Source organism: Sus scrofa, chromosome 1 (assembly GCF_054392235.1).
Source record: "Sus scrofa isolate SSC_HxYL_T2T_F1_AM1 chromosome 1, Sscrofa_HxYL_maternal_Yorkshire_Landrace_v2.0, whole genome shotgun sequence".
NCBI classification, from domain to species: Eukaryota; Metazoa; Chordata; class Mammalia; order Artiodactyla; family Suidae; genus Sus; species Sus scrofa.
Genome location: NC_139383.1, coordinates 9,399,223 through 9,416,216, shown reverse-complemented (window position 1 = coordinate 9,416,216; position 16,994 = coordinate 9,399,223). Strand labels below are relative to the sequence as shown.

At 50.4% G+C, this 16,994-nt stretch overlaps 1 protein-coding gene across 5 annotated transcripts in view; it reads left to right on the top strand.

Annotated features, from left to right (window-relative positions):
* ZDHHC14 (zinc finger DHHC-type palmitoyltransferase 14) overlaps positions 1-16,994 on the top strand; it is a 274,356-nt gene that overhangs the window by 236,681 nt on the left and 20,681 nt on the right. For all 5 annotated transcript variants that reach the window (XM_021086474.2, XM_021086517.2, XM_021086478.2 and 2 more), the window contains exons 6-8: positions 8,923-9,025; positions 10,609-10,718; positions 16,018-16,120. In XM_021086474.2, the coding sequence (XP_020942133.1) occupies positions 8,923-9,025; positions 10,609-10,718; positions 16,018-16,120 (316 nt within the window). The remainder of the gene's footprint in view (positions 1-8,922; positions 9,026-10,608; positions 10,719-16,017; positions 16,121-16,994) is intronic.

Genomic DNA, 16,994 nt, shown 5'->3' with positions numbered 1-16,994 from the left:
TGGGTTACGGAGCCTGCGTTGCTGTGGCTGTGGTGTAAGCTGGCAGCTGCAGGTCCGGTTTGACTCCTAGCCTGGGAACTTCCATATTCCAGGGGTGCAGCCCTAAAAATTTTTTCATTAAAAATTTAAAATAAATTCTCATCTTGAAGCGAGGAAGACAGTGGAGTGAGGTAGTGAGGAAACATTTGCAAAGGAAAGGCCCCTGAAACTGAAACCAGTGACAAGGGGACAGACCCGCTGGGAGCTTTACAGTCAGATCAGGACCTGGAAGCGGGGATGGGGTCTGAGCCAATTCTGGGGGTTCAGCCCTGGGTGACAGGGAGAGGGGCCTGGCGGAAAACAGAGACAGCGCTGGTTTGGGGAGAAATGAGCTCAGTTTGAGCTACATTTACGAGCAGAGCCTCAGGGATGGTGTACAGAACCTCCTGTCTCCCGACTGTCTTCGGGATCCTCTGTAGTTACTGCATGAAATACAGAAACAGGAAGAAACAGCCTGAAGTGAACTGTCACAGCCATGTGGGAAGTGTTACCAGTCACTCAGGGTCAGGGAGGCTGTGTGCCAGGAGCCCCTCCAGACTTCTGGGGTCCCTGGAGGTACAGCCCCAGGGGAGCAGGGCCGGCAGGGGGAGGGGAGACGCCTGCTGACCAACAGTCACTTCAGTGTAATGGCATTAACATCCAATTCAAAGGATGACGCTCATTTTTAATCATTGCTTATTGTTCAGTTCTCTCGAAATGGTAGCGTTCAGTGGTTGGCACATCGAACAGCGAATGATTCTACATGTGTGCAGACTTTTGACAGAAAGGCTTTTTGTCCGCAGTTCGCGCTCATTTCAAGTACTGTGTGAAAGGCACCTGCGGCCTGATGGGCATCATTCTGTTTCCGTGGAATTTGGTAGAAGGCTTGGAGTTGGCCTGGGTGTCGTCAGAACAGATTCACCCTGGGCCTGATTGGAAAATTCACGAAGGCAGCACAGGCCTTCACTAACCTGTTTCAGGGCCCATCCGTCCTGATGTCTGTGGATCCTCAGAGGGGCCCCGGGAAACAGGTAGGACAGGTGCCTGAGGTCTCTTACAGAGGTGCCTGTGCTGAGAGGTTAAGTGACCCCAAGGTAAGCCCAGCAGAACTAGCACCTGCCCCCGCCCCAGGGAGTTGAGACTCTTTCCCTCTGCCCCTGATCAGGCTGACCGAGGGAGTTCCGTGAGGAAGAAGCGTGCATTATGCCTCGTGAGATCACGAAGTGAGAGAGCAGGCTTTCGCTTTTTATTTTTTAATTTTTATTTTATTGAAGTGTAGTTGATTTGCCACATTGTGTTAATTTCTGCCGTGCAGCACAGTGATTCAGTTGTGTTGGTACACAGGTCCACTCCCATGTAGCTTATCACAGAACACTGAGTGGGTTGCCCTGTGCTATCCAGCGGGTGCCCATGGGTCATTCATCCATATATCAAAGTGTGCCTTTGCCATTCCCAAACCCCAGTCCATCCACCCCCACCACCACCCCGCCACCCTTTGGTACCCATACATTTGTTTTCAAAATTTGTGAGTCTGTTGCTGTTTTGTAAATAAGTTTATCTGTACCCTTTTTTAGGTTCCACATATATGTGGTATCACGTGACATTTGTCTCTGACTGGCTTACTTCACTTAGTATGATTATCTCTAGGTCCATCCATGGTGCTGCAAATGGTGTTATTTCATTCCTTCTTATGGCTGGTAGCACTCTGTTGTACACCTGTACCCCATCTTTATCCATCCTTCTGTGGACATTTAGGTGGCTTCCATGCCTTGACTCTTGTACATAGTGCTGCTGTGAACACTGGGATGCATGTATCTTTTTGAATTACGGTTTTCTCTGGATAGGTGCCCAGGAGTGGGATTGCTGGATCATACAGTAGTTCTGTATCTAGTTTTTAAGAAACTTCCATCCTGTTCTCTGTAGTGGTTGCACCCATTTACAGTTATCTTTGACAAAAGAGGCAAGAATGTACAATGGAAAAAAGACAGTCTCTTCAATAAGTGGTGCTGGGAAAACTGGACAGCTACATGTAAAAGAATGAAATTAGAACATTCTCTAATGCTGTACCCAAAAATAAACTCAAAATGGATTAAAGACCTAAATGGAAGGTCAGAAACTATAAAGCTCCTAGAGGAAAACATAGACAGAGCACTCTTTGACATAAATCGCAGCAACATCTTTTTGGATCCACCTTCTAGAGTCATGAAAATAAAAATAAACAAATGGGACCTGATTAAACTTAAACACTTTTGCACAGCAAAGGAAACAAACGAACAAAATCTAAAAGGCAACCCACCGAATAGGAGATTTTTGTGTTTTTAAATTACTCCAAGTAATGCAAGAACTTAGTCTCATGTAACAAATCTCAAGCAGTCAGAAACGTCAGGGTGAAAAGGGAAGTGCTACTGATGACTCTCCATCATTCTCTAGGAGTCCTTGTCGTGGTGGTGGGGTCTTTCCAGATGCTCTTCTCCAAGTGTGAACACATACATGTGTGATGGATACACATAGACCAACACTCATTTTGGGGGGTCCCACTCTTTGAGTTGTTCTGCAGTTGATTTTTAAAGATTTCCTGAAGATGTTTCCATGTCAACACATAGATTTACATCATTCTTTTTTCAACTATTTTATAGAATTCCAGAGTATAGACAAACCATTGTGTAGTCTTCCACTGATGGATATTTAGATTTCTTTTTTTTTCTTACTGCTCAAAAAGTGAGGTAGTGGACTTTCTTGTATGGATCCCTTTGTGCACAAGCATTAGTATTTCTCTACAATTGACAACTAGCTGTGGAATCACTGAGTTGAAAGCTAAGCATAGTTTAAATATTGGTGAATGTGCCAAACCTCTCCCTAAAAATTTGTACCAATTCAGGCTCCGTTTCTCCCCACCTTCACCCACAGACTCTTTGTCCATTTTTCAGTTGGGTTGCTTGTTCATTTCCTGTTAACATGCTCTTTATATAGTCTCAATAATAATCTTATAAATATCTTTTTTCCCAATATTTTTCTCCTAACCTGGCACTTGCCCTTTAACTTTGCTTTCTTATACAAAAAAAAAGTATAATTTACTAAAAAAAAATTCAATCTACAAATCTTAGGTTTTGTGTTTTACAGCCTCACTCCAAAATGATGCAAATATTTCTTTTATTTTCCAGTACTACCTTTATATTGTGTTTCTCAAGCTTGGCCCTGTGATTTATCTGTAACATAATTTTTTGTGTGAGGTCTGAGCTGAAGTTCTAACTTCATTTTCCCAAATGTTTAGTGAAGTGTCCCAATACCACTTCTCTTCTAGCAGTTCTCAAACTTTTTGGTTTTAAGACCCTTTTATACTCTTAAAGGTTACTGAGGACCCCAGCAAGCTTCTCTTCATGTTTGAAATTAAATACATATCATGTTTGAAATTAAAACTGAGAAATTTTTAAAACACGGGAATGCACACCCCCTTATTCTGTCAGCATAAGAGGCGCAAGGACATCATTTTATATCACGCAGCCTCCAGCAGAAGCCACCACACCGTAGAATGAGAGGGAAACTGGAGATAATGTTTATGAAAATTGTTTTGACCTGGAGGATGCCCTGAAAGGATCTTGGGATCTTAAGGGTCCACGGGCCACACTTCGAGGACCACTAATTCTCTTACCACGAATTTGAAATGCCTTCTTTATCCCACATGCTCACAAGCCTGTTTAGAGTGTTCCCACCTTGTTTTGTTACTAGAAAAGTCTTCTCCCACTCCAACCCCCATGATGTTATTTTTCAGAATTTCTGAGCTATTCTTGTGCATTTTCTCTCCCAAGGAGATTTAGAGTCAGTTTGCTGAATTCCATGATAAAATTTGCATTTGGAATTTTGATCGGCCTTACCATGACTTCAGAGATGAATTTGGGGCAACTACACTCCTCTGTGGCCTGGTATTCACACATCTAGGAGAAGGGATCGGAGAGGCTGAAAGGTGGTGGTACTGCCATCCAGTCTGTAGGATCCCAGGAGCTTCCATTGCCAAAGGGTCTGTTGCGTGAAGCCTCAGAAAGGCAGCAGCCCCCACCCCAGACGCAGTGGTGGGCCCTCAGGTAACGGGGGTACAAGCCGTAGCCTCTTATCTCTGTCTAAGGATTATGGGATCATCTAACTGATGAGGAGAATATGCTGACAAGTTCCTGAACTAAATATCTGAAAGCGTTAAATGCTGCTGTAGACACTCACTCTAGAGAACAAAGGGGTCTACGGCCTGTATCTGCCGTCCATCACAACTCTTCCTCTAAGTGAGCAGGGCCTGTTTCACTGTAATTTTTAGGGGGAAAAAAAGAAACAATTATTAACAACATCAGTTTCTTTTTCTTTCTCTTTCTTTCTTTCTTTGTTTTTCTTTTTAGGACTGCACCTGTGGCATATGGAAGTTCCCAGGCTAGGGGTCAAACTGGAGCTGTTGCTGCCAGCCTACACCACAGCCACAGCAACACTGGACCTGAGCCACGTCTGTGACCTACACCACAGCTCACAGCAATGCCAGATGCTTAACCCACTGGGCAAGGGCAGGGACTGAACCTACATCCTCATGGATGCTAGTTGGGTTCGCTTCTGCTGAGCCACAGCAGGAACTCCCTGGTTTCTTAGATTTTAAACATCAGAACCCCAGACAGAGACCTGAAGCAGAATAAGATGCATGAGGACCCAGGGGTGCATGGCTGTTGCCCACAGAGAAAGGCCCCGCCTTGTGCAGTGCGGGCCTCAGACACAGGCAGAAGGTCCCAAGGCAGAGCCTTGGACTTCAGCATTCCTGGCAGTTCTGGAATCTGGGGATTTGGGTCAGTGAGGACACCCACATGAAATACAGACTTTTAAAAATAAATCATTATTGGATTTGGCACTTGGCACAAAATAGTGTTGCTAACTAGCCTGATTGCTGGAATGTAGAGACATGGGCCATGACATATTAACAGAGACAGGCTCTTCACCCAGGGGTGGCTCTAAGGCCGTGGGACTGATGAATGAGGGTTGATGTGACAGGCAGTCTCAGCCTTGATGTCCTGAGCTCTGAGGCTCCAGCCTCGGGCCTGTCATGTGACACTTTCTGGCTCTGGGCCTTGGGAAGGGTTCTTTCTCTCCTCGAAGTCTGGGGACCAAGTTCTAGTTCTGTTCTGCCAGGAACTCCTGTGTGAGTTTTTTCAAGTGGCTTGACTACCCTGGGCGTTAACCTGTTTCTAAAATGAAGGGATTAGCATAAATGGGGACATCTTAACTGCAGCGCAGGTCACAACTCTGGCTCAGATCTAATTCCTGACCCAGGAACTCCACATGCCTCTGGGCGGGGGGAAAAAAAAAGGCCTCTCCTCTTTTATGATTCTCCAAATACTCAAATACTGAGGTACCCCCACTGTTCTGCCCCCAGGAGCTCCATGTCTGTGTGAGGCCATCTGCCTTCTTACCTTCTGATGGACAAATGACCCCTGTTCCCTCTGGGCAGGGCACGTATGCCACCTTCTCCTGACCTGAGGGCAGGGCGGGTGCGTGGAGGCCCAGAGCAGGCATTCCTGGGGTTGCTGGAATCCCGAGGGAGGGGTGCCCACCCGTCAGCATTTTTCAATCCCATTGTCATCCAGTGAGTGCTTCAGTTGCAGCATTTTGAGCTAGAGGCTGCGGGAATTTAAAGCCATCCTGGCCACAGAGGGGGCTCACCATCTTATCAGGGGCTGCAGAGAGATGGATGGAGGCTAGCAGTGGCAATTGCGGTACGTTGGAGCCCATCTCTGATGCAGTCAATGTCCAGCTGCTTATTAAATTGGCTTCTACTGGAATTGGCTTGTTTCCACTCACGCCTCTTAAAAATCAGTAAATGGGTTTTGATACATTAAAAAGAAATTTCTGTTTCTTAATCTCATTATGGCATAGAAGCCATCAACATCGAGCTCTCGGGTCAGTGAGAAGATGTGCTGTTCAGATCTTCATACCTCTGTCTGAATGAATTTGGGGAACATGGTCTCCCCGAGATGCCGAAGGTTCAAGAATCCCCGACAGGGAGGGTCCTGATCTCCCCCAGCAGAGGCTGAGGTCAGCCTAGAGCCCCCGGTCCCCCAGCAAGAGTTAGGGAAGGCGTTTCTGGCCCACGGACAGAGCCCCACTCCCAAGGTTCAAGTCCTTGCTCTGCTATTTCCCTTTTTTTTTTTTTTTTTTTTTTTTTTTTTTTTTTTTTTTGTCTGCTATTTCCTAAGCCAGTTACCTGTCGGCTTCCTGCCTCGGGTTCCCTGTAGGTTAAGTGGGGAGTCACACTTCTCACCGGGTTACTCTGAGGATAAAGTGAGTTAACTCATGTGAAGCCTGTGGAACAGGACCTGATGCGTAGCCACGTTGTGACTGGTGGTGATTCTTCCGTCAGCCGGCCTGTGGGCGCGGTGTCAGCTGTGCGGGGGAGAGGGAGGGTGGGCTGCATCTTGCATCCTACCTTGAATTCGTGTCATTTTGACACAGCTGTGAGCTACAGTGAAACTGCATTCTGCTATTTATAAAATGTTTCCAAAGCACATGAGATATTAATATAGAACACTGCATATTTGGCGGGGGGGGGTTGCCACATGCCCCGACAACATTGCCTCCTCCTGGAGGTAATCATGGAAGTGGCATTGCAAGGGGGGCGGCGGCCGGAAACTGAGCCGTGGCCGGTTTCAAGGCCATGGCCCTCCTCCGTTGCACATGCCCATTTTCATATGGTTCACACGTATGTTTTGACATGACCCTCATTCTAACTATCGGTGACACCTAAGTATTTCCGAGCCCGGAGTTGGGCTCTTCATGACGTATTCAGTCAGTAAGTCTTTTGGTTCATTCTCTACTCTCTCTTTTCTCCCCGTGTCTTCATTCCATTTGTCCCCTCCTCTTTGATCTTTCTGCCACTTGTCTTTTCCTTCCAGCTCCTGCAGTGTCCCTGCCAGTGTCACCTCCCTTTACACAACTCAGTTCTCCCAATGTGTCTTTACACTGCTTCCTCTCCACCCACCCTCTACTTCAAGCCACTTCACTTCTGCTTTCAGGCCACTGTGGGGCAGGACTCCCCCAAGGGGCTCCTGACCGCTCTGTGCTCACTTGGGTGGGGAGACACGGCGGGGAAGGGGGCATCTGTGAGCCCTGACCTGTCAAGAGGCGGTTGAGAGCGAGACCGTCTTTACCACCTGGACCACCATCCCTGTGTCCCCATGTGCAGCGAGGCCTCCCGCCGTAGCTACAGGTAGCCCTGGGCGAGATGACAGGGTTGCTGGGGTCGGAAGGGTAGCAGCCTAGGGAGGGGTCTGCTTCTCTGCATCCCCACCCCCCCCCCGGGGGCAGATCCCCCCCCCCCCCCCCGTACTTATCCACTTTCCCAGAATCTGCCTTACTTTCCTCTCCTCCATCCCGTTCACCTCCTTCCTCCCCAGGACCAGCTGGGTTCCCCAGGGGCGCCACCTGTTGGATCCGTGAGATCCCACTGCTCTGCACTGTGTTCACCTTGGCCAACTGGCTGAGGGGCATCTTCTCTCTGAGATGTCCTCTTAATTTCAGGGTGGGGCTTTTCTGAGACCTTGCCATTTCAAGAAGCTTAAGCCTTAGAAAAGTAAAGCATTTTCCCACTTTGCCAAGAGCAGACCCAGTGGGTTATCCTGATGTTGGAAGTCAGTCAACAGGCAGGTGTCAGTTCATGCCTGCTCTTCTGTGTGCAGCCCTCGTGCTGGATAGTGGCATTTGTTAATCATGACGTGGCGGGTGATGGCGCTGCCCTGGATGGTGTATTCATTTCTCTTCTCTAAAGATGAATTATATTCAGTCCTGAAAAAAAAAAATCAATGGTGATGTATTATGGTGTGATCTACAGCCTCCATCCTTGGAAGCCTTAGGAAAGCATGAGTATTTACTTTCTCTGGCCTGTAATTTATTGGCGGTGGATGCACGATGTATATTTAAACTCCCAGACCTATGATGAATATTTTTTTCCTGGGAACATCTGTATCTTGTAAATAGAATTTTATAAATATTTGTGGGATAGAAAAATTCTCTCGTCTTTTCAAATTGCCACTCTTCTGGCTGATTTAGCTCATCTGACGAAGAATGCCAGGCTTTTCCTCCTTTGGTTACAGCACACCTTGTGGAACTCGAGACTGCCCATCACTCAATGTGCTTCCACATCTCCCAGCTGCGTGTCAAATGGCTGAGGACAGCCTATGTGTCAGGCTTGGCTGAGGGGCTGGGAAAAGGTCCCCTAAGGAAAAATACCACTCATCCTGATGCCATGGTGAGAAATGCCCTGGCCAGGTCAGAAGCCCATCCACAACAGGGGCAGGCAGCCAGGGCCATCCAAGGACAGAGAGAGCCAGGAAGACAAGCCCTTCCCAGGCTGTAGCCGTCCGTAGTCAGTCCTATAAGTGACTGTCAACAGCCTCCAATCAGGTTGGGAGAGAAAGGTAGTTCTACAGGCCCCAGCCTTCAGAAACCAAAGTGGGAGTCTGTGACTGAAGTGAAATTTGATATCCAGTCCATTCACCAAAGGCCTGGGCTGCTGCCAACACCGGCCAGTGTGCTTCCTGGTTTTGTTGCCACTGTCTTTGGCTGCACAGTGAGTCACGGGGGAGGGGCAAAGGTCTGGCCCCTGGGGAGGACAGTCACAGAACCATCAGCCATGGAAGGGAAGCAAGGCATGTTCAGGGAGCATACTGATCACTTACTGAGCATAAATGCTGTGCTGTGAAGGAGGATGTGGTTTGTGCTGCCCTGGAGGGTCTCCCTGGCTGGGAGAACACCAGTGCCAGCCTAGGTAGACACAAGGGCCTGGGTACCCTGAGGGTGGTTCCTGTCCAGATCGCAGTCATCCAGCTCCTGTGGGGCCTTAAGAGCGTCACTGTCCTGCTGGTTCACCTCCTTGACTCCAGGTACCGTGCTGGAGGCTGTGGTCTGCTTCTTCTCCGTCTGGTCCATCGTGGGGCTCTCGGGTTTCCACACGTACCTGATCAGCTCCAACCAGACCACGAATGAAGACGTAAGTTCCTGGCAGGTTGGGGTGCAGGCCCATTCTCTTGTGGGGAATAAAGAAGAGGTGAGGGGCCCAGGTCTCTGCGCTCCCATTTCAGACTTAAGTTCCCAGAGCAAAGAGCCTGCAGGGGAAGCATTTTCTTTTTCTCTCTCTCTCTCACTTTTTTTTTTTTTTTTTTTTTTTTTTTTTGGCTTTTGCCTTTTTAGGGCTGCACTTGCAGCATATGGAGGTTCCCAGGCTAGGGTTTGAATCGGAGGTACAGCTGCTGGCCAACGCCACAGCAACACAGGATCCGAGCCACATCTGCGATCTACACCACAGTGCATGGCAACGCTGGATCCTTAGCCCACTGAGCAAGGCCAGGGATAGAACCTGTAACCTCATGGTTACTAGTTGGGTTCGTTAGCCACTGAGCCATGACAAGAACTCCAGGGGAAGCATTTTCTGACATCAATCTCCACTTGCTCTATCTCCAGTCTCCAAATTGTCCTGCTCTCTGACCACGTCACTTAGATGCTAAGATCAACTGAGTGACCCCCAGTTGTGAGGTCTGAGGAGGGATCCTATTCCTGTTCACCCCACTGAAGAGAGACCATGCAGGCTGGCCTCTCAGATCATTTTGGGAAGCGATTGCCTGACCCAAAGTTTAACTTTTTTTTTTCTTTTTATTTTCTTAATAAAAAATGCACCTGTGGCATATGGAGTTTGCCAGGCCAGGGGTTGAATTGGAGCTGCAGCTGCCAGCCTACCCACAGCCACAGCAACTCAGGATCCGAGCTGTGTCTGCGATCTACACCACAGCTCACAGCAACACAAGATCCTGAACCCACCAAGCAAGGCCAGGAATTGAAATTGCATCCTCATGGATACTAGTTGGGTCCATAACCACTGAGCCACAATGGGAACTCCCACAAAGTTTGACTTTTTATCCAGGCTTATCTGCCTGTATTTAATGCAGATGGAGAGGAGGTATAAAACCAGGGAACCTAATGTGAGGAAAAACTTCTGCATGTACCTGGTCCTTTTTGCTCAGAATATTTAGATTCTGACAAGATTCTGTCCGTACATGAATTAAATGTCTTGGAATTAGGATGCCTTAAAGGCTTGAGAAAATCAGTCTTGATGAGATGTATGCCTGAAGAGAATATGAAGGCAGTTATTTGCATTCAGTACCTACAAACATCAGAACTATCCAGTGGAATTATTTTGGCAACATGAACAAAGGAGGCAGAATTCAGGCTATAAATGGGCAAATTAGGGGAGACACGTTACCCCTTTCATTTCATTACTACCTGACACGCCGGGTGTGATATGAAAAAAATCTCCACTGGTTTGTGTGGGCTGGCCTTTTAAGTACCATGCCGTAGAAATACGAGATTATTCTGCCCAGAGAATGTTATTTCTCTCCAGTCTGACTGGCTCTTTGGGGATATTTCCAGGTTTGGGGTCAAAGCCAGTTTCCCAGTTTCTCCTGCTGAAGAAATGAGTGGAGATCCTGGCATTCTTTTCGGGCTTCTCATGGGCCGATTCACCTAACCTGTGGCATTGCTGGCAGGGAGACGGTGTCATGGACTGTTCTTTTCTTTCAGATTAAAGGATCTTGGTCGAATAAAAGAGGTAAAGAAAATTACAACCCCTACAGCTACGGAAATATCTTTACAAATTGCTGTGTTGCCCTGTGTGGGCCCATCTCTCCAAGGTAAGATTCAGACCACGTCATGCTTTTTAACAGGTCTGGGGATGCACACGCCCCAGCGCGTCAGCACCGGCCACGGGTGGCAGCGCCCTGGCCACTGCCGTGGCCACCAGCCAGGTCAGCACTCGCTTTGTGCCTCGGAGACAAAGCCTCAGCAGAACAGAGATTTGGCTTGTGGTAGGCTTGTTGTGTGATGCTCGGTATAACATTCCACTGAGTTGTGTCAAGTTTGGGGAAAATCTGCTCAGGATCAAAATAGGGAGACAAAGGCTTGTGACCCCGTTAATTATTGGATGGTGTTGAACATGCGTAATGAGCAGGGAACTGTGTAGGAAGGGAGCCAGAACACGATGGAGGGAGCATTAGAAAACCCGTAGAGGAGTTCCAGTCGTGGCTCAGGGATTGACGAACCCAGCCAGTATCCATGAGGATGTGGGTTCGGTCCCTGGCCTCACTCCGTGGGTAAAGGATCCATCGTTGCCGTGAGCTGTGATGTAGACTGGCAGCTACAGCTCGGATTTGACCCCAAGCCTGGGAAGCGCCACATGCCAAGGGGACAGCCCTAAAAAGACAAAAAAAAAAAAAAAAAAAGAAAGAAAGAAAAAAAGACAGACAGACAGACAGAAAACCCATAGAAATGAGTGCTAAGAGCTGCATTGTACAAAACAGGAATACTAAGATAGCTCGGAGGGAGAGCACAGTGTGGGCTGAAGCAGGTGAGATTGTGGTATTGGTAAAACAGCAGTAACGTGACCAAGGGCAGGGCTGACCTATACTGAATAGCGTTAGGCTCTGCTCTAAATGCTTTACTCGGCCTGGCTGTGCAAACCTTGCGCTGCCCCATAAGGTCGGTACTATCACAGCCGCGGAAACCAAGGCTCAGGGAGGTAAAGCAATGAGATCACACAGCTGGCGAATGCTGCGTGGTCAGCCCTCACACCCAGGCAGCAGCCGTCAGGACCAGTGTGTGCGCCCACTCTGCTCACTGGCTCCGGGTCACAATTATACAAACCAGGTCAGTTCTTGACTCCTTGGTGAGTGCGCCCACGTGGAGTATTTCAGCAGATTAGCCAAACAATCATCAGAATGATTCATCGTGCACATGTTCCAGTCTCTAGACGGCGTCTCCAAGCCTTCCTCCCTTTTGGCATCTCAATGTGTAACTGGGGAGAAACCACAAAAGCCACTGGCTTGTCCCCACGGCAGCCCCGCCGTGCACTTGGAGCTCCACAGCCAGCCATCACCGGTTGGTGCTCATGGAATGCAGAGTTTGACTGTCAGCCTCAGTGAAACTTCATTAGGGAAGGAAGAGTGATCCCCCCAACCCCAGAAAAAAAAAATCAGGCTTAGATTCCAAGACCACGTATTATTTGGTACTGGGTTATAGTTACTGGGGCTCTTGGGGAATTGGAAATTGATGGCTTTCAGTTAGGGCCTAGAAAGTTGGGAGGTCAGTGTGCCATTCTCATCCTGAATTCGAGGCCCTTGCGGGCTCCGATCTGTCCCTCAGAGGCCTCCTCTGGGGAGGGACAGCAGGAAGGGCAGCCAAGGGCTCTGCGTGGAAGGGCCACCTGGGCTGGGGCGTCAGACATGCCTAGAGGGTGCCTGTCCCCAAGAGCACGCCAGCCACCTGAGAATCCCCCTGGGGCTCTTTAGGCCAGAAAATCCCTCCAGAAATGCTTGATTTTTCACGAGTTAGCTTGTACGTCCTACCGGTGTGTGTTTATTTGTGGATGGTGGGGGCAGGCCAGGAAACAGTAGGAGAGGCAAAAGGGACCCGAACAACATCTTTCCCTGTCTCTGAAACAGATATCAAAATGTAGGAGAGGAATTTAAAAGTCTCACGTTTTGTCCAGCTCTCTTTCTTGTTCCCAGAGCTTTGATTTGCATTTCGTATTGTTTATAGATCCGGTCTTATCATGGCTGAAGTTATGTCTTCAGCAGTCGGATTAGATGTTACCGCTTTGGTGGAGCTGGGTCTTCTTTCCAAAGTCCAGGTTCCTCTGGACGGGGCCTTTCTCAGGAGTGGCGCTTCCCTTGGACCAGCTTGACCGCTTAGGGGTTTGTGAGGGAGGGTGGGCTGCTGCCAGGCCTTCCACGCGCATCCCAGACAAGCCTGTGGAATGAGCAGTGTCCCTCACCTCAGGCAGGGGTCAAGGGCCGCCCGTGTGCCAAGCATTACGTGCCTGGGATGCCTCTAAAGCGTTGCCAGGCCGTGTAACAGTGTGCCCGTGGGGGAGGAAGAGTGTGTCTCTGTGTTTACACAGACCTCACGGACCTGGAGCACAAAGACCCACCTTCCATTCCCTGCAGTGTCTCCGGAGGTGTGGGGGCAGCAGGCTGGGGACAGCCAGGTTTGGGGGGAGGGGGTCCTCATGACAAGTCTGGCTGGAGGAATGGAAGATTGGAAAGACAGAAAGTACTAGGTGTGGTCAGGGCTGGGCCCTCCCTCCAGGCTGGTGCTGTGGGTCAGCCAGTCTGAAGAATTCACTTGCTGCTCTTACTGAGAGCACCCCGTGCTAGGGGCCAGGGACGCACCTGAAAGAAGTGAATGATACAGGCCCGTCAACGGCATGTCTGCCTGGCAGGAGGGGCTGTGATGGGTTGCATGCACTTTCCACGGGACCCCTGGGAGGGCTTCCTGGAGGAGGGGGTGTAAGATGTGAACCATTTTAGGAGGAACTGGGGAGAAGGAATGGTGGGAGAAGAGAGGGGACAGGATGTGCAAAGGCCCAGAGGTAGGGGGTGGCCCAGCCTGTCAGAGGAGGATCCAGAGGGAGGGGTAAGGCAGGAGATGAGATGAGCGTAAGAGGGGCTCATGAGCCTCAAGGGCCAGGAGGAGCTTTGGAGCAGAGTGTCACAGTCTTGGGTGCGTGGCTGGTACTTGAAATGGGCTGAACGCATAGCAAGTGGGCAAGGATGACTTTTTCTATAATCCCCTGCTGCCCTTTCAGACCTGCTGGATGACCTAGTTCTTTTCTTGCTCCTCGATGAAATCCTCTGCAAGCCCCTTAATTTCTCCTGTCAGTGGAAAAAAAAAGATTCAGGGCAGTTTGACCTGCCTGAGCCAGCAGGTTAACCTGTCCCTTGAGCCAGTTCCGCGCTGGCCCTCTTCCGGGTGCCACACCCGGCCCCACCCTCACTGTACCAGCCCTGCCCTCCATCTGGTGATCAGCAGGAGCAGCGACCCCCTCACACCAAGACATTCTTCTTCGCTCTGTCACCTTTGATCTTTGATGGCCTTGAACGCCCCTGCAGATTTGGTCTGAGAACCCCTTTAAAAGTCCTGCACGAGGGCCCAGAACCTCCTCTTTGGAAGATGGAGGTTCTTGTAGCCTCCTGTTTTGTCTAAACCTCAGGGGATTCAACTGAAACTGAAGAAGAGAGTCCCATTTCCAGATCCTGCCACAATAATTTTTTTTATTATTCAGTGAATTTTATTACATTTATAGGTATACAACAATCATCACAAACAAATTTTATAGCATTTCCATCCCAAACCCTCAGTGCATCCCCCCACCCCCCAACCTGTCTCATTTGGAAACCCTAAGTTTTTCAAAGTCTGTGAATCAATATCTGTTCTGCAAAGAAGTTCATTGTGTCCTTTTTTTGGTCACAAGTTGTTTTTTTGTTTGTTTTTTGTTTGTTTGTCTTTTTGCTATTTCTTGGGCCACTCCCGCGGCACATGGAGGTTCCCAGGCTAGGGGTCTAATCAGAGCCGTAGCCACCGGCCTACGCCAGAGCCACAGCGACGCGGGATCCGAGCCGCGTCTGCAACCTACACCACAGCTCACGGCCACGCCGGATCGTTAACCCACTGAGCAAGGGCAGGGACCAAACCTGCAACCTCATGGTTCCTAGTCGGATTCGTCAACCACTGCGCCACGACGGGAACTCCCACAAGTATTTTTGAATGGCTTCTTGGCCTGTCACTTGAAGACCCCTGGTGGTAGCTGTGATGCTGACCCCTGTCTTCTGAAAGTCGGCCTGACTGCGGAGCGGCTTCAGCACCTCCTCCCCCAGGACCGGGAGCGAGTGGGCTGGAGGATGTGCCTGGGGCCTCTGCAGAGGCTGCAGGGAGCGTGGCCAGCCCCCGACACGGGCGGCCACCGCAGGACCCGACCTTCCCAGCCAATCCTCCCGTGGCCTTCGCGGTTCTGCCCTTAGACCCAGGGCAGCAAGGAGTCTTCACTCTGAGAGGAGAAAGTGAGCTTTGACCTCACCTTCCTCCAGGGCCTCTGTGCCGTCAAGTAAAGGCGAGAAGCATTGCTCTGGTTTGTTATTCTAAAGCCCGTCTGTGGAAGACCTCAGGCCTGTTGTCGTTTATTCAGTCAACAAGCATTTGCACCCAGCAGTGCCAAGCCTTGACACCAGATGAACTGTGACCTGTGCCGTCAAGGGATCCCAGGCAGGGCTAAGCAAAGCCGGAGGGAAGATGCTGCACAAGGCCTAGAGCAGGAGCTGGGGCTCAAAGAATGGACAGTGTGGGGAAGGGATGAGGAGCGTGAGGGCAGTTAAAACCCAGAGCTGGACCCAAAATGCGGAGCCGGCCATGCCAGGAGCGCTCCTGGGTGCGTGCTTCTGTTCCCGGGCAGTGCGCTGCTCACAGCCAGTGCTCAGACACACTTGGTGAAGGGGTGAGGCTGCAAAGGCCATGTGTGCAAAATCAGATGTGAGTTTGAGGAGTTCCTGTTGTGGCTCATCAGGTAAAGAACCTGGTTAGTTTCCATGATGATGCAGGTTCCATCCCTGGCCCCGCTCAGTGGGTTAAGGATCCTGCATTGCCATGAGCTGTGGTGTAGGTTACAGACACGGCTCCAATCCCATGTTGCTGTGGCTATGGTGTAGGCTGACAGCTGCAGCTCTGACTCATCCCCTAGCCTGGGAACTTCCATATGCAGCAGGTGCGGCCCTAAAAAGACAAAAAAAAAAAACAAAAAAAATGATGTGGATTTGAGGCTGGAGAGGAAGGTTGTGTGAGGCCTGCAGGCTAAGTTCAGGGGTCAGGGGTCCGGGCTCCGAGGTCGGTGATGGAGGCTGTGCAGGTGGGAGGGGTGCCCTGGTCCTCAGGGTGGGGCGGAGGGTGGGGCTGCAGCAGGTGGCAGGGAGGGAACAGATGCTCCTGGCAAAAGGGACAGATTTTGAAGCCTGACCGCAGGTGAAGGTGAGCAGAGGTGTGTTCCGAGGGGCCTGGGGGGCCTGTCACAGAAAGGGGGACCCCTGAGATGGAAATTAAGAGTGTTGGTGGCGTTTTGGCTTTTTATTCACTCTGCCTCCTGTGCTGTTCTGTTTTCTCTCATAGCCTCATTGACAGAAGAGGGTACATCCAGCCTGACACACCGCAGCCGGCCGCGCCCTCCAACGGGATGGCAGCGTACGGGGCCACACAGTCCCAGAGCGACATGGTAGGACCACAGCTCCCTGCAAAGGCTTTTCTCCCGCATCTCCGTTCACTAACCAGTAACAATCAGTCACCTGGAAACTTCCCAGGACACCCATGACAGAGGCTCAGGGAGGGAAAGGAAGCATTAAGTTAAGGCAGTGTCCACCAGGGGACCCTGTGGTCGGCTTCTTTGGGGCTGTGTTGAGGGGTACACGCAGCATCTCTTCCAGAAACAGCTTGCACTGGGAAACTCCTGCGCACAGAACCAGGGCGCTGTCTGGGGTGAGGCAGAGCTTCCTGGAGCTGAGCTGTCTGTCTAGAGAGTCCCCGTGTCCCTTGGCGTCCCTTTGCCCTGCTCTGTCCCATCTCCCCCACGCCTCCTTTAAGTGCAGTGGACTTGGCTGCCAGTGCCCCACTTTCGGCCCAAACCGTAGAGCCCCGTGCACACCTGAGTGTGTAATCAGCCCACGTGTTCTTCAGCGACAGTAAAACCTGGCCGGGGGCCTCTCCCTAGAGGCTCCGGGTGGTGCGTCTCTGCGGGTGTGGCTTTGCCTTCACTCTGCACGTGGGGGACGCAGGGCAGGGGCGGATCTTTGCAAGGCCACCTGACCTCGAGGCCCGGCCCAGCCCTGTGCCTTCAGACTCACACCAGTGCCTTCACATTTTGCTCAGGTGTCTGTCAGGCAGTGGCCACTCTCTATTGGGAACAAACAACAGGAAAGTGTTTCTGAAAGGGACCCAGTCTCGTGGCCCCCAGCGCTGTTTCGCTGTTTGCTCTCTGCAGGCCTGAAGCATCCACAGCAGAATTTCCTTGACCAACAGGTCAGACTTGCCTCTTGGGGTAAAAACCAGGGGAGTGTCGGCCTCTTGGGTGTGCTCTTTCTGTGAATAAACAA